Source organism: Copadichromis virginalis, linkage group LG16 (genome assembly GCF_057382275.1).
Source record: "Copadichromis virginalis isolate Kocher_CV1m ecotype Utaka linkage group LG16, C_Virginalis_male_GT1.1, whole genome shotgun sequence".
Lineage (NCBI taxonomy): Eukaryota > Metazoa > Chordata > Actinopteri > Cichliformes > Cichlidae > Copadichromis > Copadichromis virginalis.
In genome coordinates this window covers 21,403,532-21,426,001 of record NC_140633.1, presented here as the reverse complement: position 1 = coordinate 21,426,001, position 22,470 = coordinate 21,403,532, and the positions used below count along the sequence as shown (strand labels likewise).

Here is a 22,470-nt window from a genome sequence, read left to right as displayed (position 1 = left end):
TCATCAGAGTGATTTTCCCCTCAAAAAACTGAAATAAATTGCACAATGCATTTTAAAGAAATACATAGCTAAATATAAATAAATTTAAAAAACAGATGTAGCAAATATGACATAAATTAAAACACCTACAATAATAAAGATTTTTTCTAAATTCATCACAAGGTTCAATAATCCCCTTTTTCAAAATAAATAAATAAAATATATAATTTCTGGCAATTAATTCATGCCTATGCTTCAAAGGGTTCAAATACATCATCTACCGCATAAAACACAACATTTGTTCCCAAAACGTGGTGGAGTAAAAGCAGAAAGACTTCTTCAAACATTTCATGTCAAATTAAATTAAATTAATTACTGCTTAGAGTAAAAAAAAAACAACCCAGAATGATTATTAAACCATCACTTTAATAATATCACAACAACTTTTAGACATTATAGATTGCAATGCAGAACACTTTTAATATTCTAGTCCTCTCTTTTACTCAGTTTGAGCATCGTGCTGCTCTGCTTCCTTCCCCTGCAGCGGCTGGCTCATTGTCTCTTCCAGGACTTGACAGGACGCTTTTATACCAGGACAGGTAAATTTTGACGCTTCCAGAGTACTGTTCAGGAGCTCAGGAGCATTTGAAGTCCCTTGAATGATGTTCCGAGCTGCCTGTAAGTGTCTATGCTGCTTCTGGTGCACTGAAAATGCAAGGTCAGAAAAAATTAGGAAAGGATTTACCTTTAACTTAATCACTCCATCAACACTCCAATAAGTCATTTTAATTTCTATTTTAAAAACAAGGGCATTTATCTTTTACTAGTAAGTCATTTAATGCATTTTCGTGTGTTTCTAATTCTTGCTACAAACCTCTTTCCCTGACACCGATCTTCTTTACCTCCGGGATAAGGAAGCTGTACACCAGCTCAGACACAATCTCCTCCGACTGAAGATTATCCCGGCTACTCGCACACAAAAGTGATGTTTGTTAGTGTTACAATTCCTTAACACCAAGCAGCGACAGATATTCGAAGGTGCTTGTTACCTTTCCTCAATGGCATATGCGATGTCGTTGACCTCCTTTGCTCTCTTGTGGATCTCCTCCCGCGCCTGCTGGTCGGCTATGTGCTCAATGGTCCCCAAGATGATGTCTTCTAAATACATGTCCACAGTCTCCTGATGTACCTGTACCACCTGTGACAAGAAGTGAAGGGAACCCACAAACTCACACACCTTAAAATGGTAATAATAAGTACAATAATTGACAAAAAAAATAGAAAAATAAGTACGTTTTAATAAGCGATTTAGAGCTCAGTGACTCAGCTTGTTCCAAAGAGTTGGTGCTCTGACTGCAAATGCTTTGTTACCTCATTGTTACTGATCTCTGTTACCCTTTTACAACAGAACAATGACATGTGCACATACTTCTCTGAAGATCTCGTCTTCCTCTTTGCGTCTTCGCTCCTCTACCTGCCTCCTTCCGCTCTCCTCGGCCTCTTGCATCCGACGGTCTCTCTCAGCCAGCAGTGTAAAGGCGTGGATCCTTCGCTCATCCTGGAGACGAATCAGCTCCTTGGACAATGTGTCAAACACTTGTTCTAGTTCCGCTCCTACTACTCCGGCTTGATGCGCTTCCTGTTGAAAAATCTGAAAAGATGGAGAGAACGGGTATAAAGGTTGTTTGGATTTAGTACATTTTTGTCCACGTGGTCAGGTCCGTGTGTTTCACCTCAAGTCTGCGTTTGTCTCTTTGTTTATTCAGCATCATGACGTGCTCTTTGTCTGCCTTCTGTAGCTCCTGCTCTTCCCTCTTCAGGGCATGGACAGTCCTCAGTTCCTGGATGAGATCCTGATGTTTCTCCTTGCCCTTAAACATCTTTAGAACAGCAGAGATAAAAGTAAAAAGATAAGTGCTCAAAAACTGAGCAAGACTGAAACATTTATGTAGGAATGAAACACAGGTGGACCTCATACTGGATCCTTCGTCCTCGCAATAGTTTCTGCAAGAAGATTACAGCAAGTTCTTTCTCTTCTTCCCCCTAAAAAATAGAGAAATATTAATACAATAAATGTAATATTTACAAAGGAAGTCTCAGTAACAGTCAGAATAATTAACTGACCTCAGGTGGTGTTTCCACTGTGGGAGTGACAGGATGAGGAACAGGCGTCTCCTTTCTGAGAAGAAAACGTAAAGTCCTCAAAGATGCGTGGTCATCCTGCTTCTGCTTCAGATTCTGTGGAGCCAGAAGTGCCAGTATGTATGTATCTAAAACTTCAAAGATATACTTCAAGTGGATCTTGCATCAAACAAAATGGCTAAAATGTCAAATAATGACGTTGCTGTATATACATGAGCCAAAAGCTCAGGCTTCAGATTCCTGCCTGGTCTCTCACAATTTCTTCTGCTCTTGGCTCTGCCTGATGTTAATGAGAGCAGAGATCTTTACTGTGGTCATAACAGGTGCACAGAAGTACCATTGACCTGCAGTTCAAACCTTGTGTCTCCATGAGATAGCCAATCAGAAGTGTTGACTTCAGCTTGTTTCAGTGGGTGAATCGCCAGAGCCCAGCTTATGATAAGTAAGAGTTATTTTAAACTGTCAATTATTCAAAACTACTCCAGTAGTAATAAATATTGCATTGGACCTGAGCAACGTAGATCCACTTTAATGAACATCTATATTTTCTGTTCTGCCTTACCTTGTATTTCTTCAGCAACTGCACAGCTCTGCTCTCAGGAGGCTTCATCACATCCTCGGAGACTTTGGGTTTTGTTCTTTCTCTCTTTGACTTCAGTACTGAAGCACTGAGTTGCGCCTCTAGTTCTTCTAAACCTAACAAAGAATTAAAAATGATCTTAACAATGAATTTATGAAATTATCTGTGTGTGTTATACTGGAAATTACATACAAAATTTTTACTTCTGCAACAGCATTCAGATTCAAACCTTCATATGTGTCTAAGTAGCGTCTTGTTGACAGCATGCTGTTGATGTTCCTGTTGGGAAAAATGCCAATGCGGATCCTGGGGACATACGTCTGAGAGGCTATGACGCACCGTTCTAGCTTCCCCTCCACATTTTTCCTCTTAGCTTCTAATTTTCTCAGTGCTGCAGACAAAAATAAGAAAAGAAAAACAGAGGCAGTTGCCAAGGAGTGAGACTAGATATTAAATAATATACTTAACATTAGAGGGCTGGACGTCTTACACCTGTTGTAGTCAGCGTGTATTTTGTTTAGCTTGGTCTCCCTGTCTTCCTGGTGCTTAGAATATATCTGGTTCAGTCTGTCATTTGTGACATCTTTCTGAGCCTCATCTCTCTGCCTCAGAAGGTCCTTTAGCACCTCTAAACGAGCCTCTTGCAACCTAGCAGAGAAAATGTACGATAAAAACACAAAACACAACTGCTCCTTATCAGAGTGACAGGAGTGAACTGAAACAATGAAGGTGTGAAGCAATCAATACATGATGAAGTTTAAATCTGTGCCAAACAGTGCATCACCATCACTTTAAGCAGTAGGTTGCATCCCTATTAGTGTGTTTTCCAGTTAGATTAGCATTTCAGGTGCACTATCACTCACTTCTCGATTTTGCCTTCTCTGAAAGCCCACTCTTTGGCCTCCATCTCTTCCATTAAACGCCTCCTCTTGTCGAGCTGGCTCAGGTCACTCAGTGGAGGAAGACTGGCCTCCCAAGCTCGCTTGGCACGGGCACGCTGTATCATTTCCACTTCTGCAAGGCCTGCAGGCAGACCGTGACCTGAGGAATTTTCATTCAGAAAAAAAACTAATTACCGTATGCAACCCTGTCACAAAAAAGCAACACAGCTTAAAATGTAAATATATACAGATTGCAATCATAGCCCATATTTGCCTAAAAATAAACTTGACGCAAAAGTAAGGAAAATTTGCATTTTTTGTAACAAAGAAGAATCTTCTCCAAGCATGACATCCCAGTGAACTGCAAACCCAGACACACCCTCAGACAAAAACTGGTTCATCCCAAGGACAAAACTCGTAAACACAAGCTAAGCAATAAAGTGTATGCTGTGCAATGCAGTGAGGAACAGGTGGACCTCTAGTCTCCTGAGACCCACCCTATTCATTTATGTTCTCTGTCACGACATTTGTTTGTGGTCTGTGTCTTTTGACTAATTTGGGGCGATCGTGGCTCAAGAGTTGGGAGTTCGCCTTGTAATCGGAAGGTTGCCGGTTCGAGCCCCAGCTTGGACAGCCTCGGTCGTTGTGTCCTTGGGCAAGACACTTCACCCGTTGCCTACTGGTGGTGGTCAGAGGGCCTGGTGGCGCCAGTGTCCGGCAGCCTCGCCTCTGTCAGTGCGCCCCAGGGTGGCTGTGGCTACAATGTAGCTTACCATCACCAGTGTGTGAATGTGTGCGTGAATGGGTGGATGACTGGATATGTAAAGCGCTTTGGGGTCCTTAGGGACTAGAAAAGCGCTATATAAATACAGGCCATTTACCATTTACCATTTAATTTGAGCTACCCTACGAAGTCCTCATGTGCTCAGTAGAGGACATCCTGGTCTTTCCAATGATATCTCATGATATCTCATGTGTTTGGGCGGCTTCTTCTAGTGCCAAAGATGCAGGAAATGACAAAAAAAAGTTAAAGCTGTTCTTAGGAAGCTACTCAATAAATAAAAGCAAGAAACAACATAGAAGAGCCACCTCGAAAGGACAACACTGGGCTGTACATCTGCACCTAAAAGGTAAAGGTCACTCTTTCAAGGATGCCAATATTCACATTTTGGACTGAGAACATAGATTGTTTGAAAGAGGAGTAAAAGAGGCCATCTACTGTGAACAACCATCATTGAACAGAGGGAGTGGATTCCCAGACGCCTCAACCCCCACTCATATATTGCGTCAGCTGACCTCAATAGGTCACATGATAGGGTGAGACAAGTTCTTACGGTGTTTTCATCAGAAACCTCTGGGGGTAACATCACATGCCTTTTATCACACCTCGGGCTCATGTGATGACACACATTATGCTCTTAAGGGACAATCCCCACTAGGCTTTCAGTACCTGTGACCAGGGGCACCTCAAGAATTTTTTCATAAGGGTGGCCATACGGGGGCCATTAAAAACAGAACAGTGCAGGGGTGCAGCGAAGGGGAGGGGGTAATGATGGGAAATTGTGAGGAACGTACAAAGTGACACAATACGAAACCTTTTAGTTTTAGAACTGAAGAAGCCTCTTGGATGAGAGGTGAAACATCTTCATGAAAGATGTCTAGTCGCTTTCCTTTCAAGCTCCTTGGAGTACCATGACCTGAGAGCCCACACAGACACATTTTCTCATGTGCTACTGAGTCAGTAGCAGAATAAGCTGCTCGCCATAGGCAGAGTCAATTTGGAAAGTTTTTCAAGCGAGCAACCCACATAGTCAAATCTGCTACTTAACCTAGAAATCCATTTTCCTTACAAACGTGGCAACATTTAAGGGAAATAAACAGGCTTTAACTGTGTAAGAGGTATTGCCATGAAGCACTGCCACAACTAAGAAATAATCAACCAAACTACTTGTACTATTTGTGCTAAGTGTAGTAAAAGATAAAATATCAAGCATTGACACTGAGACACTTCATACTTAAAAAAGTATCTTACTTTATAACTTGATACTAGAAAAACATTTTAAAATAGCTGGGACAACTAACACACTTAAAAAAGATTTAAATTATTTAAAAAATCCCTTTAGTACCATCACACAACTGAGCTAATCAGTAACGTGACAGGTTATATAAACAGTCCGAGCAACAATTTAAGAATAAGAGGAGTCAGAGAGTGCAACGTCCCCAACATGGCAAGGGCTATACCAGGGGTCAGCAACCTTTTACACCCAAAGACCCACTTGGACCCGGTTTCCACGCAAAAGAAAACACTGGGAGCCGCAAATACTTTTTGAAATCTAAAATGAAGATAACACTGTATATATTGCTCCCTCTTCACCGTCGTGGTGAAGAGGGAGCTGAGTGTAAAAGCGAAGCTCTCAATTTACCGGTCGATCTACGTCCCTACCCTCACCTATGGCCACGAGCTGTGGGTAGTGACCGAAAGAACGAGATCGCGGATACAAGCGGCAGAAATGAGCTTCCTCCGAAGGGTGGCTGGCCTCTCCGTTAGAGATAGGGTGAGAAGTTCGGCCATCCGGGAGGGGCTCAGAGTAGAGCAGCTGCTGCTCCACATCGAAAGGAGCCAGCTGAGGTGGTTCGGGCATCTGACAAGGATGCCCCCTGGGCGCCTCCTGGGTGAGGTGTTCCAGGCATGTCCCACCGGGAGGAGGCCCCGGGGCAGACCCAGGACACGCTGGAGAGATTATATCTCTCGGCTGGCCTGGGAACGCCTTGGTATTCCCCCGGATAAGCTGGAGGAGGTGGCTGGGGAGAGGGAGGTCTGGGCCTCTTTGCTTAGGCTGCTGCCCCCGCAACCCGGCCTCGGATAAAGCGGATGAAGATGGATGGATGGATGGATGGATATTGTTTTTTTTACCTTTATGCTTTGTGTGAACAACTAAAGTAAGTAAGTAAAGTTTATTTATTAAGCGCTTTTCACAGACAGGCAGTCACAAAGTGCTGTACACAAATATTAAAATAAACAATACAATCAATAGACATTATACACAATGTAAAAGATCAAATGTAAAGAATGTAAAGAATATAAAATACGTAGATCAAGTGGCCTCGCCACTGAAGATCAGTAAAGGCCGGCTGCGGGACTGCAGGGTCTACTTTAACAGTATAGCGTGGGTTGTCACTAAACATGGATGCAAACTCTGGTATTCTCCTCTGAGCGAAGAAGACGGAAACAATGTTAAAGAGTGCATTTCACATTTAATTTTTAGTTAAACAAAAGAGACAAAAAAAGCCCCTCTATATTATATTCAAAAGGTGGAAGAAAATATACATTATTACAATACAAGATAAATGCTCTGTATACTACAGGTTTAAATAAAAATAAAAATAAACTATAATATAATATAATAATGACAGCATTTTAAATCAATTTATCTTTTATTTAAAATGTAATAAATTTGAAATAAAGTATAGATACGACTTACTATTCGAGACCTGGACGCAAAGGCCTTGAAACTGGCCTTGGTGTGGTCTGCCTCCGATGACACTGTGTGAACCGGATCTGTGGAGGAACAGTTCAGGTGATGGCAACCGAAGCAGCTAAGTTCAGCTATTAGCCGTGCTCATTGGTGTGTTCGTTAGCTGTGCTAGTTAGTTCAAAGCTTACTCACCGTACAAGTAGTCATAAGCCCGTTCATGCAAAACAGCTGTACCAGCATCATTCTGCTTGGTAAACGTGTTAGTCACAGATGCGCACATTTTCTGTATTTAGTCAAACAATTGAGTATTTTTACAGCTAATTTTACATGCGGACGGCCCCTTCAACGACGTCGTTTTGACACTGTAGTCATGGAGACAATAAACTGACCGTCCGGAAGTGGGAGGATTAATCTCGAGCTTTCTGTTTACTCTCACCGGGTGAAAGTTGGAAGTAATTCTTGGACAGCATACTTTGGGTTTTTATCAAAATTTGTTAGTGTAATATTAATTTAACTCCACATGTCATCATTTAAGATTTAAAGGACGTTTCTTCCTTCGTGATTTCATCTAGGAGAGGATTCAGGGTCTACTTTTCCACCGGTGATCGTTTTTTTATGTCTCTTCTTTTTCATCCCTAGTAATAATAAATAATGAAGGGTTATATTATTAATTTTAATTAGCAGGATAGTTGAATAACTTTCAAAATTGCTACAATGAATTTTTGTACTTTTTACCAGCCTACAGTACCACAAACGTCACAACCTACATATAAACTACCTACATACAAAATCTGCTGTATCTGCTAAAATGATTATGCCTTAGGCAGTGGGCACATCACAGAAGTTAAACTCCTTAAGTAGGTCAGGATTTTTTTTCCTAGTATCAGTTCATATAAGACAGCAAAGACTTTAAGACTTTAAGAATCAACTTTATCAACAAATTCAAGTAAGTGTGCACATTAATAATTGTATTTTATTTTTTTAAAAAGAAAGAAACAAAGTAAAAAAAATGCTACAAAATGCAGTAATATAATCAAAATATACAATAAAGCAAAAATACATATACACAAACAGTACATCAATATACAAACAATGCAGGATATAAAAGGTTACGAATTTGACCTCTTTTTATTAAAAAAAAAAAAAACCTAAGTAAGACAGCAACAACTGTAAAATTTAGGACAGCAGTCTTTAAGAATTAGTAGAAGGAAGGAGTGAAAACGTAGTTCCTAAAAATGTAACTACCACAAAAGCCTAGTAATCTAATCAAAATATATCTACGATATAGAGAAAAATATATATGTATGGCGCCAGAGTTACATCAATGTGAAAGGAATATAGAATATAACTGGTCATGAAATGTAACTGGTTTTATTCCATAACGGCAAAAATGCAAGAATTCAAAAGTAACGTGTCAGCTTATTACTTAGGACATTTTAACATCTACATGCACAAACGACCTCACGTATGAGTCAGAGATGATAAAAGTTTCCATTTAGACTAGGGTGGAGTTGTCTGACAGTGTGAAGACTGAAAAAGGTGACCCTACAAGAAGTGGAAAAAATATAGCTAAAATAAACCCAAAGAAAAACACCCTCTATGTTCTGTCAGATAAACAACATAGTTAATACTTAGCTGATTTAATAGCTGTGTTTGTAGCAAGAAGTAGTAGCACACAAGAAAATGAAAAACAAGAGTGATCTGATCCCCATCTACATATACCGGATGACCAGAAAATTATTTCCATGCTGATGAAAATTCTCTGTATGACTACACAGTCACAGCAAATCGAAAAAGCTCTATGATACCACATGTATTGTATCAGCGATCAAGAGGATTCACTTCATGTAAAAAGAAGAAAAAAACAATTAAAAAATGCTGGAATTTGAAGCATGTTGCCTTTCTTTTTAAATATGAACGAGGCACTGGCACACTGACCTTCACCCAGGATTTTACTGGACCATTCAGTGAACACAGAGGTATCAGCAGCATGCCGTACTCTTCTATTAAATTTAATGTTTCAAATCTCTTTACTTTGTGTCATACTGAACTGAAAAATGTAATAAAAGCAACCAGCAGCTTTTCAGCTGACCAAACTAAAGGCAGGGGGACTTCACAACAAGCAAGTGGCACATGTTACTGCACTAAGGTTTCGTTATTAGGGTAGATACAAGGCTTCAGGCTCTCAGGGATGACACAGCATGGCATTGTATATAAAATTATTTTTTTCTGAACCCCTAAACTTTCCAGGCAATTTTGCTAATACTGACGTAAACTTCTTAAACTGAAAACTCAGAAAAATAACTGAAGAAGAAGAAAAAAACAAAACAAAAAGAATTACGTGGAGCAGACCAAAATTGTCTGACAACTTCTGTTTTTTTTCTTACCCTCCGAGTTATATTTTTGGGTAGCCAAAAAGCATGATTTTGACATCAACAGGAAGTCACTTATCAAAGGGAAGCAGTGTATGCACGCATGCATAGACACATGCACAGTCTGTGCTTCTTATCGTTAAAGCCCAAAACATAAGCTCTTGTTGTTTTTTTCGCTCCTTTTTTGGGATATGTGTGCAATACTGCTGACTGAAGCAACAATAGTTCACAGATGAAGAAATTGCTATTTTTTGGAAGAACTAGTTCCTTGTCCCATGTGTGCCAACTCATAGTCAGCTGAATTTCTGTCTATACATGAAATAAACATGGTCTAATATTAGATCCAAGAAAAAGGAGAACGGCAGTTATTCATTTAAATACCCCTCTTTTTTCAAGGTCCCAGCCCAAGACGAAATTAGGAAAGGATGAATCAAACTCTGGCTGGTTAAGGTATGTGATGTATGAGTTTATACTAGGACATTTTTTTCACCGTTTTTGCCTTTCGTTTCAGCTTTCACAGTTGGTCATACTTAGAATACCCACAAGAGAAGGATAAGCCGAGCTATCGTTGCTCATCTGCCCTATCTGAACTTATATGGGACAGCTAATATCAAGATTTCTCATTGCAAGATGTATTTGTGAACCACAAACTCCGCATACGGCTTGGAGACCTTAACCGCATACAAGCAGAATGATTGCACCATTTGTTTTCAGTTAATGTGTGCAATGTGCAAACTGGAGATGGAGTCAGTAATAACACCTGCACCCACATTAATGCTGCATGTAGGCAAGCATGCATAGCACGAGTCTTATACAGCAAAATGTTCTTACACCAGCAAATATGAGACCACAGCAAGACTAACATTTGTCCTACTCAGCAGAAATCATTTCTCTCATCAAATCTTTCGAAATACTGATTAAACTAAGCTGAACTAAGCAGAAATACATAGAATGCTTCATTTATGTCACAAGAAAGGATAAATGTGAGTGTACCATACAAAGTACCAGTAAGCTCGTGATGAATCATCACCTGTGATTACGAACGTGGAGACGAACGTTGAAAGAACTTCATAACGTTGCTCTATTTTTTATGTGTGTGTTCACGCACACTGCTTTACTACATACTACTTTAGAGAGCACAGCTATGTGTCTGGCAAGAGAGGAAATGAGTGTCTTGACTTATCAAACGTCATCCTGTGTGGGAGAAAAAGGCAAGATGTCTCAGTGGAAAGCGGTTTGGAGAGAGGGGATGAGAAAGAAGAAGGGAGGGATTTGTTAGTCACACGATGTATATATTACTGTGTCACAAAAGACTTCAGGTTTGTCTGAAGTCTTTGTTGGAGGACATGCTTCACTTAAATCCAGAGCTTGTTGGGAATAGTAAGGAAATGAAATGGCAAGATAACGGAGGAGAAAGAAAATGCATCTTGGTTTGATGTTACTTTAGAGAGTCTAGCACTGACGGTTTATGTCAGGCCATACTTGAGGTTTTACGGTGTGAGCAGCAAGTTTACAGAGGAGCACTCGAAGACACGCAACGATGAGAGAGACTATGTGGATTTATGTCGTGATCCTGTTCTTGTCTGAAACACAGAGCGTGGAATCAGGTTTGACATGTTCACTCATTTTTCTTGCATTTGTTTTTCAGCTTTCACTACTTACATTTTCTTAAGAGTGAGCAACCTTCACAAATGTAATACATAATGACAAACTCCATGCGGATTCATGTGGTTTACGACACAAGTGAGACATTTTTAAACCTTGAAAATGTTTTTTTTTTTTACCTTTTTTGTGTCATTATACTCTGCGAATGTATTTTAGTGTCAAATATGTGTAGCATGCATAATAACAGAGGTAATTAGTGTTAGATTTGTGGCTCATTTCTATGAAGTGGGTGAGTTGTAAACTGTAAGTGGTTGTGGGCCTCCTGAGATTTCAGTGAAATGGTTGTATTCTGATTCACAGCGTAGACAGTGTGTGGAAAGACTATGCATGACAGTGGGCCAGAGCAGAAACTGGCAGGGGGAAAAGGTGTTCCATAACAGAAGTCAGCCCCGTCTTTTCTGAATGATCAAACTGCCTGGTACTACCCTGGAAATCTTGATTTCACATCTGGGTAAAACTATGATGCAGCTCTTTCTGCATTGTAAGGGGGTCTCTGTTTTAGAGTTGTGGTTTTGTTCACTCACTTTCTGCGTGGTCTTGGTTTTACACCTGTCAGATGTAAACAACTCACTGAACACATCCACCTTGAATTTTCCGTTTCACTTATATGAAATACCGACTGTGTCTCTGGCTTCTGGGTAACGTGGAAGATTGTGATTAACCTTTGTCGGCTTTATAAGGAGCTGAACTTTAACTGTGACATTTTATCGCCCCACATTCGGTGACTGTCATGTTTGTTTGTTTTTTTCAAAAGCTTAAAAAAGTGCAGTTTGTCTCACAGCTCTTTGTTGTTTAACTCTCCTGCATGGCCATTCAATTCATGTTACATCTTAACCGATTAAACTTCAACTAACAGACGACCATCGCTGCTGCTCTGCTGACTGAGCACTTCAAAATGAATATTTTGTTGCTACTTTAATTACTGAAACATTCTACTAACTTTTTCCTTAATTCACCTTCGTCTCTCTCAGGAACTACTGAAAGGGCCCCTGTGAACACCACTTTTCCTCCTATCACTGGTAACAGTCTTTCCCCGTGTTTCTATACTGCTACTGTTCACTATGAGTAAAATATGAAGTGAGAAAGTGTGACTAGCAAAATGTGAAAATGTCAGTACATTATGTTTAATTCCTTTTCTACTGCTTATTGTGTTTCAACCATTGCACAACCTTCTTTACTTAAAATGTATTAAAGCGAAAGAAAAAGTGCTTTAAAGCACTTCAATACTTGTTGAATAAGAAAGGTGCTATTTATTAGTCTTTGTCTGATTCATTACCGCTTTTCGTTCTTTTTCCCCTCTTCCTTTTTTATTTTCCTTTTTTTAAAAAAATTTTTTTTTGTAATATATAAAACATTTTTTTGTAGTGCTAATTAGACAAATCTTAAAAATTATTACAAAAAAATAAACAATGTTATGATTTATTTTCTATCTGTGTTTGATGCTGCAGCTTTATTCTTTAAGTAAATATATTTAACATATGCATAACATAAACAAATACTTTCTATTTTTTCTTTGCTTGTCTGCCTTTTTTGTATATACTAGCAAATCTATTATTCACACTTCCTTTTTTTTTCCAGAACGCAGAAATGAACTTTTCAGTAATGGGAGTGATGCTAATCTGACATGCACCGATAAGATGTGGAATGAGACATTTTATGTTATCTGGAAAATTAAATTGATTAACAAAACCCGTTGTGAGATCAACTTTGACAGTCATGGTCGAAACTCAGACACCTGCAATGATGGAAAGTCACTCCGAAACACATCCAATTCTCAGCCATATCTACACATCCCAAAGTTCTCAGAAGATGATGTGGGAATCTACACGTGTGAGTTTGCTTACAGAGGAGGAGCTACCAATTGTGAAATCCACGTGAATATCACAGGTAGGACTTCTGTTATAACATTAGTCACACACCTTGGTACCTCTATTGATATACAGATAGTTGAAATATCAGCCTTCTACCATTCAGCTTATACCTCATAAAGGAGTAAAATGGATATGCATTTATGTTGCTCTGCAAAGTCTTTTCGGTGGCACATTTTTAAAAAGTGATCTTCAGTTTGCCTTTTTTGGACACAAACACATTGTCCTCTAGAGCTGGGATGTGGAACTCATTTAACATCGCGGGCCACATGCAGCACTTTGATCTGAAGTCCTCTGAATCAGGAAAATGCCTCTCTCTGTGAGCGTAAAGAATTTTAACTGCACATTTAATCTAAGAAACAGAAGTGCGGTTTCAGCAGCATGTCATGAAACATTCAAATGCTGCTGCAGCAGATAAAAGACATCTGAAATTTATATAATAGATCGTGAAAAACAGGCTTTTCCTCCAATTTAATTGTTATTGTTTACCTGTTACTTAATTATGTTGGTGTAGTATGAAATACAATAGGGGAGGTCCCTTATCACTTGGAAAAAATCTAAACCTTGAATGAATATACACTTATTTTCATTCAATTATCCAATGGGAGCGATTGGCCAATTCTGGCTCCCGGGCCTCATTTTTGACAACTCTGCTCTCAATGGATCACTGACTTCATTGTTAACATTCTTCATTTAGCACATTTAGATATTTGATCTGAAAATGAAAAACAAAGAAAAATGAAAATAGAGCACACCATGCCATGCAAATCCTATTTTGTGGTGTGGTTAAACTTCTAATATAGCAAGCTTAAATGATTTGTTTTTGTCGTTGTTTCTTTTTTTTGTCTGTTTTGATTTAGTGACTCCTGAAATAAAAGCCTGGATAGAGTACAAAAACAACACAATGGTAGCAGTATGTAGAGCTGAAAATGGAAATCCTGCAGCCAACATCAGCTGGAATCATGCACGAAATTCTTCTGTGCAACAACTGCCTGGGATAAATGGACTTTTTACAGTAGAAAGTCGTTTGGAGCTTCCTGAAGGCATAGATCCAGAAAACCTGAGCTGCACCATCAGTCACCAGAACCTGAACAAGATTGTATTTTTGGAATATCAAAAAGTTAAAGGTCAGGCTTCTACAAACGGAGGCACAAAAGTTACACAACCATGTGCATTTAAGGTATTAACAAACATTTCATTTGTCTCCCTACAGTTTATTCTCTCTGGCTGTATGCACTCATAGCTGGGATAATAATTGCATTTTTAGCGGGACTCTTATTTTTTTTGGTCATGAAGCTGAGGTAACAGGTTTAATTTAACAGAAATTGAATCAAAATAATAACTTGTGTTCTGAGAGTGTCCAGGTTACTGAACGTGTTTGTGTAACTTTTGCCAGGCAACACCAACAGTCAGATACCTCCTCCTCCAAATCCCCACCGGTAGGTAAAACTGCCTGTATTTTATAGTTCTGGTTGTTGACTGTACTTTGTCATGTTTTGTTAAAGACACCTCCCTCTGTTCTATCTCTTTTGTCTTCTCTTTTTTTTTCTTTTTTTTGTAGATAGAGGATGTGGAGGAAGTGGAGCCCTATGCTAGCTATGTTCAACGTGTGAACTCTATCTATAACTGATCTGCAGATATGTTCACAATGACAAAAGAAAAAGAAAAAAGAGCGTGCACATGCATCACAGCCTAAATGCAACAAGTCTTTGTGAGAAACTGAGGGCTGTGAAACTGAGAAAGGGTGAAATAGTAAAGAGAGGGAAGGATCAAAGATTTTCTCTGAAAGAGGAAAGTTTCTCGCTTTAAATGTATCCTAATAAACACTTAACTAATGGAACGGGGGATGTACCTGATGTCTGCCCACCACTTTGTGTGGGTCTCAAGGAGAACATTAACTAAAAAATGCACTGAACTGCTGAAATGAGGAGGCTCTTGAGCCACATGCAGCATGTAAGACTACAGAACTACAGACTTTTGATAATGCTGATGAAATATATTAGCTACAATTATGTACAAATACACTTATTTAAACATTAACAGTTAAATAGATGATCATTTCTTACATAGAATCATGCTGGAGTGGCTACAGTAAAAGCACCAAGCAACGAAAACATGCATTTTAATCACATAGCTGTCTCAAGGTAATGTGGACAATGCCATGTGAAGTATTTATGTTATGTATGAATGTGAGATGATATGATTCTTTGTATTAAAGTGCATGTATAAATGCTGACTTCATTTTAGCTACATTCTTCAGACTTAGGAACAACATTAGTAACGCTGCATCAGAGCAACTCAGCAAGATACACCAAAAAGAGTCAAAACAGTTGTTCTCAACATTTTAACAGTGATATCTGCCAAGGTGACTTTTTCATTGTTTGAGGGCATGCACTAAAAATACAATCAATACTAATTGTCACTTTTTTCATAGTGAATGTGTAAAGACTCACCTCAGTACAGTAACAGTGACTAATGCAGTTCCGAGAAAAGAAACTAGAAAAAGGAACTATTCTGCCCTCTACTGGTGAATAATAGAATTTATGTTGCTACAGGATTAAATGATGCAAGGCGTCTGAATAATTTCACTGATAGAAGTCAATCTATTCCTCCGAGTTTGAAAGCCATTATTTGGTCTTTGGGAATAGTTCTCCGGACTTCTTGAAGGACATTGAAAGCCCTTATTTGGATGTTGGCTGCCTGTTCTCTTTCAAGATGATCCCACACTGTATCAATATTGTTGAGGTCCAGGCTCTGGCGAGGCCAAGCCACGACTGTTTTCCATTGGCAGTGTGTTTGGGATCATTGTCATTCTGAAAAATGAAGCTGTTCCAGCTTCAGCTTCATTCCAAATGCTTTTGCATGGCGGTTGAAAAGCTGATGGCACATTTCTGCATTCATTCATCAATTCTGACATGATCACCAACACTATACTCATTAACAATGATCTAAACCAAAAGTCAAAGTCTCTCTCTCTCCATATACATAAATATATATATACACACATGTATGTCAGTGGCTTCACACTTGTTCTTTTCAGTAGCTTTAGTAAGTGATAGAGGGTAGATCAGAGGCAAGAGCTGCAGTGACTATAATTGTATTTCCATTATAATGAGAGAACTAAAAATTTGCCTCACAAATATATCCCTATTTTCACAGCCTGACTATTTGAACTCTTACAGTGACTTAGCACATTAACATGATTTCCTCTTAAAAGCAGAAGCAAATAGCAAAACTGGTTTTCATTTTAAATTGAAAAGATTTTTTTCTTCTTCTTTCAGTTTTTCAGACATGCAGTTTATTCATACAGCAGAATAAGAACAGATGGGGTAAATAACAGTACTCTGCCATGAAGTTAAATGTATAAATAATTCTGTTGATTAGACAGATTCAAACTAAAAGGCACAAAAAACCATCTCTCAAAGAAAAAACAAACAAACAACTTCTCAACCTTTCAGTGTGTTTGTAGTATATTGGGGCCTGTGGAGTGCTTCTTACATGCTGTGAAATGCTTCTGACTATGTGTGGTCTGGACTATCGTTTTATAATGTGGCAATAGATCAAATTACACAAACTGTTTTCGTATTTGGTTGCACATTTGGATTGCATTTTAGGTTTGGGCAGTATTAAGTTTGAAAACGCTTTCTGAGGGAACTCAGTATGGGGCGTTGTGAAACTGATTAATGGTGGAGCAAAGAGTTGGCATTGTTTCAGCACCAACCACCAGCAACAGACTCTAGATAATGATCAAACCTTCCTGAGCAGCACCTTACAGCAGATGCATTCATATCAACAAATTTGTCTCTCAAAAACCCCCAAACAGTTCTGCCATTATTGTTGCACATGCACGCTATGAAACCACAAAATACCAGTTCTAGACTTTCCTATGCAAACAAAATGTTAGGTATGTCTGAGAATGTGGTGGACATTCTCAGACTTTCAGTTGTGGTGTGGCAACAGTCTCAAAAAGGTCAAACAAGTCAAAAAGTCTGAGTTTCTTCAGGGAAACTTCTCTTTAAAGAGGAGCAAGTTTTGAATTTGTGCTGTGATGTTTTAGGAACTTGGGGCCAAAACATAAATCACATAACCTAACCTAAAGCTAAAGAAACACAACAAAATATAACTTCTATTTCGAACATTTTCAAATTCACATTAAAATGTCACACATGGTGGCTTTAAGACTTCATCGATTCACTTGTAAGTAGTAATTGCATGCCACAAACTTCTGTATTTCCTGATTTGGATGCATTGCCCTTCTCAGAGAGGTCCAGAATTGATGAAAGCTTGTTGGCTTTCTTCTGATTTTTCAAATCTTTTAGTAAAGTCCCGATGTCTCGAGAATCGTGTCATCTCTCGCAGGTTCGTCTGCAATGCGAGTTAGTCTTCTTGAGGAAGGAACACCACCACCATGTTCTGGTTAAAACGTTTCTTCAATTGTGGAGAGAAACTTCTTTCTGGTTACTGTACATACTTCCGCAATCAGCTGCTGTTGGCTGTTAATCTTCTCATTTTGGCAGTTTCTTTGATAATCAAGATCTGCTCTTGATTAAGCTAAGAATATAAAAAATAAAGTGACAATTCAAGTGCAAACAAGTTCTTGCATGCCTTTACCTGGCATCAGATATTTTCTGCAACTCACTTGACCGAACAAATCTTTCCACTTCCGTTTGTTTACCCCATAAGTACATAATCATCTGGACATTCGTCTTTAGATGAGCACTCAGATTCAGACTGAGGCTGAAGTGCTGCAGGAATATTAACTGTAGCATAGTCGCAGTCGTCGTCGGTGATCTGGTTTGTCGGTGGTCTGTTATGTCTTGCTCCTTTGGCTTTGTCGTGGTTAATAGAAGCATACGTTACATCTTCGTTGGGTTGCTGGAAGAGAGAGAGTGAGATGGGTGATCATCTACCCGTATTGTGCCCATCAAATAATTTATTCTACTTTTTACACTGTGTTTCTGCAGCTGGCATATTTTGAAATGTGTCTACATGCCGCGGGTTCCTGTGTAGTTTGTGTTACGGCAGAAGCCTCATGTTAATCTTCTCCAAGTATGTAAATCCAAAGTGGAACACACCCATGTCTTATGAAAATCATGAGCTGATAACGGTGAAGATTTATGGTCAACAGAAATAGAACCAAAATTAATGCGGGGATGTCTACCTTGTCATTCGCGGTCTTATCATCTGGTTCAGAATCCCCTGAAAGAGGAAATATGGAAAAATCATAAAATTATAATAGTTTTTTCTTTTGTTTATGATATTTATCACATTTATACTGGGGAAAGTAACACAAAAGCAATAAGAAATTAGTAATACAAAATAGCTTTTACCTTTCTCTTTCTTCTTTCTGAAAATAAAGCAAATTGAAACGATAAGCTACCAAGGACCACAATGTTAGCACACACAGAAGAATAACGCCTTTGGATAATACTGCTTATTGAGTCATATGTCTTTCACCTCAATAAATCATATAAAATATTATCTGTGGCAGCAGGTGTGGGCTTTAGCCAACAGCAGTGTTTCCTTGACAGCTTTAACAATTAAGCGCTTGTGCTGCAACAGGAAACACTTTACATAGACCTACAATCAACACCTGTTTATAACCAACTGAATATGGCAGTGAATAACCAACGAGGGCATCACGCTTTGCATATTTCTAGACTTGCCATTTTAGACGGTAATATATTGAATATGTAACGCAACAGCAAAATATGTTCTTTGTATTTGACTTAGTTCTTGTAAGAAGACAACCAGAACCCAGGGCTATTTTTATCTCGTAACCACGGTTTCCTTGCTAGAGGAAATGTAGAAACTTCTTGTAAAAAACTGCACAATCATTTCATTTAAACTTTTTTTTTTTTATAAATATTTTCGCTGTAGTTAATTCACAAATACCTTAAATATATTTTCTGCATTTACAGCAGTTAAAGGAGTGTTTTAGAATACATCACATTCTGATGAATAACTTTGTAATATATGAAAGTCCCCACTTATAGGAATGTGTGAATGAATGTATGAGCGTGTATGATGACTTACCCTGAAGCACAGTTTCCCATGACGATCCCACAGAGTGCCCGGTTGCTGGAGAAGGGCCCCTCGGCCTGACGCTGTAGTAGATATGAGCTGATCGCTTCCTTGCATCAAACTGCATATAGGCCACAGTAGTGCGGAAGTGGTAGAAAAGAGAGGCAGAGTGAGAATGAGGGAGAGAGAGAGAGAGAGAGAGAGCAAGTGAGAGAGAGAGAAGCAAACGTGCTATCACACCAATAGGAAAATAACAGTACTGATGTAGAGGAAAACGGTCAGTACTAACAAACAGCATACAAAATATAATGTGACACATTGATATTAATACGGAAATGCTGTAACACTTTGCTGACACAAAATACTAAATTTTTTGAGCGCTTTATTCATATAAAATTGTGTATATCTATATGGATGTACTTGTATGTATGTGGATATATTGGTTTGTTGGGGGGGTTTTTTATGTCAGAAATAAAAGGTCATCATCATCGTCACCTACTGTATTTGCTGTAGTTTAAAATATTTGCCATTGAGCAAACATGAAATATCTGCATCGTGAGATAACACAGAAGTGAGTAGTTACTGTAATGTATTTTGTTGTCAGTGTATGGTGTCATTTGCATGTCTGTGTAAATATTTTTGATGTGCAACAACAGGAAGTCAGTGATCTTTGCTACATGGAAAGTCCAGGTTTGGTTCACAAACTATTTATTGTCAGCAGGAAAAAGAACCACACCTTCATATTCATTCAGAGAAATGTCTGGATATGCACCACCTAGTAACACTCTGTACAGGAAAGGCTCAAAGAATGAGCTCAGAGTGGACAAACTGAAGACTTATCACATCATTTTCTTTTCTCTAATGATGAAATAAATGATCAGATAATCACACCAGATAATCATCTTTACTGATATGTTTTCAAATATAATAAAAACATTGCAAATTTTGTGTTTGATTGACTTTACTTTTGCTCGAAATATATTTAGTGACAGTACGATAGTTAGAACTGTTGTTATACACTGAAAAGATCCTGGGTTTGAATCCAGTCTGGGGCCTGGATGATGTTTGCATGTTCTGTCTGTGCCTGCATGGATCCACTGCTTCAGCTTTTTCCCACAGTTCAAATATATTTATGGGTTTATCAGGGGTGTCAAACTCAAATACACAGTGGGCCAAAATTCAAAATGGAACAAAGTCGCAGGCTAACATTAATATTTATTGAAAAAAAAATCTTCCTCCAGATATAAGAATGAATCTTTTCTTATGGACTCAAACAAGTTTAGCTAAAAAACTGAATATGGAACAACAAAGCTTAATACTAAACAATATATATATTAGCTGTATAATACCAGTAGGCCAGCTCTAATAGTAATTTGGTATGGCTTCGCGGGCCAAATGTAACTAGGCTGCGGGCCAAATCTGGCCCGCGGGCCAGAGTTTGACACCTATGGTTTAGATTAATTGATTATTCTAAACTGACTTTAACTGTGAATCTGAGTGTGAATGCTCTATGTGTCAGCCTTATAATACACTGGCAACCAGTCCAGGCTGTACCCTTTTGCCCTGTGACAGCTGGAACAGGCTCTAGCCCCCCTCCGTAGATTGTAAACAAGGATAAGAAATCCTTCTTCGTGGCTCAAGAGTTGGGAGTTCACCTTATAATCCGAAGGTTTCTGGTTCGAGTCCTGGCTTGGACAGTCTTGGTTGTTGTGTCCTTGAGCAAGACCCAGTTGCCTACTGGTGGTGCCAGTGTTAGTGCGCCCCAGGGTGGCTGTGGCTACAATTTAGCTTGCCATCACCAGTGTGTGAATGGGTGGATGACTGGATGTGTAAAGCGCTTTGGGGTCCTTAGGGACTAGTAAAGCGCTGTACAAATACAGGCCATTTACCATGCTTATATTAAGAAAATCTCTGGTATACTGACGCATCAATATGTTCTTTTTAGGAACAAATCCTATAGTGAGTATTCTTTATCTTTTGTGGTATGATAATGTATTCAGAATTATTATTGAATTACACAATACTGTTTGCTTAAAAGGGGTCATATACCTTATCCATGGGTCGCACTGAACACTAGTTTCCATCAGGTGTGAGGTGGTTTCTCCCTGAACAGACACAGAGAGAGACAGACAACCATTCACATCCACACCTAAAACCAATTTAGCAGAAACAGTGAACCTAACATGTCGTTGGGATGAAGCAGGAGTAGCCGGACAGAATCCATACTGATGGGTTTGAACATTAACTTCTTAGTTTGCAACAACGGTACACTTCACAATGCCAGCCTTATGAACGTTTGTGTATTTAACAAAATACAAGCTAGCTAGCTATTGTTAGCGAGATAGCTAGCTTGATAGCTAGCCAACTACATAGATAGGCAAGGTCAAGACACCCTGTTGAATTTCAAACTAACATCAGACTGAGGAAGATGGTGATTTAAACAACTTTGAACGTGGCCTGAGCATTTTAAAAACTGTCTGCCTCCCCCATATTCATCTCCAGGGTTTGCTGAGAATGAACCGAAAAAGGGAAAACAGCCAGTGAGCAGCAGTTCTCTGGTTGAAAATGTCTTGCTAATTCCAGAAGTCAGAAGAGAATGTTCAGTCTTCTTATGATAATAGTAAAAAAACAAATAGTTCAAAAAACCAATTGTTTGCACCAGTGTATGCTGAAGAGCATCTCTGAATGCACAACACATTGAACCTTGAAGCAGATGGGCTACAGCAACAGAAGAGCACACTGGGTGCCACTCCTGTCATCTCGGAACAAAAAACAGAATCTACAGTTCACATTAGGACACTGGAAAATGTTTCCCGGTCTCAACTTCTGCTGCAAGATTCAAATGGCAAATTCAGAATACAGTGTAAACAAAATAAAAGCAAGGCTCCATCCTACTTTGTATCAGTGATTCACACTACTTCTGTCCGTTGAATGGTGTAGGATATATTTTCAGGGCACACTTTGGGTCCTTTAGTAGCATATTTTAAATATCACAGCCTACCTGAATTATGTTGCTGACCATGTCCATCCCATTATGATGACATTTTGAAGGCCATTTTGAACACGATAAGAAAATGTTACAAATCTAAAAAGGATCTGCAGCCAGTTTTTGACCATGACAGTGAGTTTGCTGTACTCAAATGGCCTCCACAGCAGATCTCAACCCAGTAGAGGAGCTTTAGGATGTGGTGGAACATGAGATTTGTATCATGGGTAGTGATGGGCAGATGAAGCTTCAAGAAGCACTGAAGCTTTTCATCCAATTGGTTCACCCCAGTGCAAAGCATCTTGAAGCTTCATTTGCTCTAGTAGGACATCTACTGGACGTAAAAATATTAGTTGGCATGAATTTGAAGAATGTGGCCTTTTGCACACAGCCTGTAAATGTCAACAACAAAAGGAGTGTGTAAAACATGTATATTGTAGTGATGGCAGTATACTGTGTATATTTATACTGGCAGTATGGAAAATGATTATTTGGAA

The 22,470-nt window shown here is 39.0% G+C and overlaps 3 protein-coding genes across 5 annotated transcripts; 1 reads left to right on the top strand and 2 right to left on the bottom strand.

Moving 5' to 3' along the window:
* Window positions 1–385: 385 nt before the first annotated feature.
* On the bottom strand, window positions 386–7,650 carry cfap91 (cilia and flagella associated protein 91). The gene is made up of 15 exons (XM_085435090.1): window positions 7,251–7,650; window positions 7,065–7,141; window positions 6,673–6,792; window positions 4,672–4,705; window positions 3,565–3,769; window positions 3,192–3,349; window positions 2,931–3,092; window positions 2,684–2,817; window positions 2,104–2,217; window positions 1,951–2,022; window positions 1,713–1,859; window positions 1,409–1,630; window positions 1,029–1,177; window positions 854–945; window positions 386–684 (listed from the first exon to the last, which is right to left on the bottom strand). The coding sequence occupies exons 1-15, from the start codon at window positions 7,336–7,338 to the stop codon at window positions 479–481; spliced, it is 1,980 nt and encodes a 659-aa protein (XP_085291216.1). The 5' UTR covers window positions 7,339–7,650; the 3' UTR covers window positions 386–478.
* Window positions 7,651–10,672: 3,022 nt separating this feature from the next.
* Window positions 10,673–15,199, top strand: LOC146690699 (cell surface glycoprotein CD200 receptor 1). 2 transcript variants are annotated; one of them, XM_085433751.1, is made up of 7 exons: window positions 10,674–11,037; window positions 12,067–12,114; window positions 12,674–12,982; window positions 13,824–14,090; window positions 14,177–14,264; window positions 14,360–14,402; window positions 14,525–15,199. In XM_085433751.1, exons 1-7 carry the CDS (start codon window positions 10,971–10,973, stop codon window positions 14,591–14,593), a joined length of 891 nt encoding a protein of 296 aa, XP_085289877.1. In that variant the 5' UTR covers window positions 10,674–10,970; the 3' UTR covers window positions 14,594–15,199. The 2 variants fall into 2 exon arrangements, with proteins under 2 accessions (XP_085289878.1, XP_085289877.1); XM_085433752.1 differs by lacking the exon at window positions 12,067–12,114 and having other exon boundaries at window positions 10,673–11,037.
* A 426-nt stretch (window positions 15,200–15,625) lies between these two features.
* Window positions 15,626–20,732, bottom strand: LOC146690698 (uncharacterized). 2 transcript variants are annotated; one of them, XM_085433754.1, is made up of 5 exons: window positions 20,643–20,732; window positions 19,000–19,108; window positions 18,294–18,310; window positions 18,125–18,162; window positions 15,626–17,838 (listed from the first exon to the last, which is right to left on the bottom strand). In XM_085433754.1, exons 2-5 carry the CDS (start codon window positions 19,017–19,019, stop codon window positions 17,635–17,637), a joined length of 279 nt encoding a protein of 92 aa, XP_085289880.1. In that variant the 5' UTR covers window positions 19,020–19,108; window positions 20,643–20,732; the 3' UTR covers window positions 15,626–17,634. The 2 variants fall into 2 exon arrangements, with proteins under 2 accessions (XP_085289880.1, XP_085289879.1); XM_085433753.1 differs by lacking the exon at window positions 20,643–20,732 and having other exon boundaries at window positions 19,000–19,263.
* Window positions 20,733–22,470: the final 1,738 nt, after the last annotated feature.

Excerpts from the sequence above, each read along its gene's own strand:
- cfap91 (XM_085435090.1), bottom strand. The coding sequence starts at position 7,338 with ATGTGCGCATCTGTGACTAACACGTTTACCAAGCAGAATGATGCTGGT. Across the intron at positions 7,142-7,250 it reads GGCTTATGACTACTTGTACG|ATCCGGTTCACACAGTGTCA; the intron begins GTGAGTAAGCTT and ends GTTCCTCCACAG. Across the intron at positions 1,860-1,950 it reads GACGAAGGATCCAGTATGAG|ATGTTTAAGGGCAAGGAGAA; the intron begins GTCCACCTGTGT and ends GCTGTTCTAAAG.
- LOC146690699 (XM_085433751.1), top strand. The coding sequence starts at position 10,971 with ATGAGAGAGACTATGTGGATTTATGTCGTGATCCTGTTCTTGTCTGAA. Across the intron at positions 12,983-13,823 it reads AATCCACGTGAATATCACAG|TGACTCCTGAAATAAAAGCC; the intron begins GTAGGACTTCTG and ends GTTTTGATTTAG. Across the intron at positions 14,265-14,359 it reads TTTTTGGTCATGAAGCTGAG|GCAACACCAACAGTCAGATA; the intron begins GTAACAGGTTTA and ends AACTTTTGCCAG.
- LOC146690698 (XM_085433754.1), bottom strand. The coding sequence starts at position 19,019 with ATGGGAAACTGTGCTTCAGG. Across the intron at positions 17,839-18,124 it reads ATAAGACCGCGAATGACAAG|CAACCCAACGAAGATGTAAC; the intron begins GTAGACATCCCC and ends TCTCTCTTCCAG.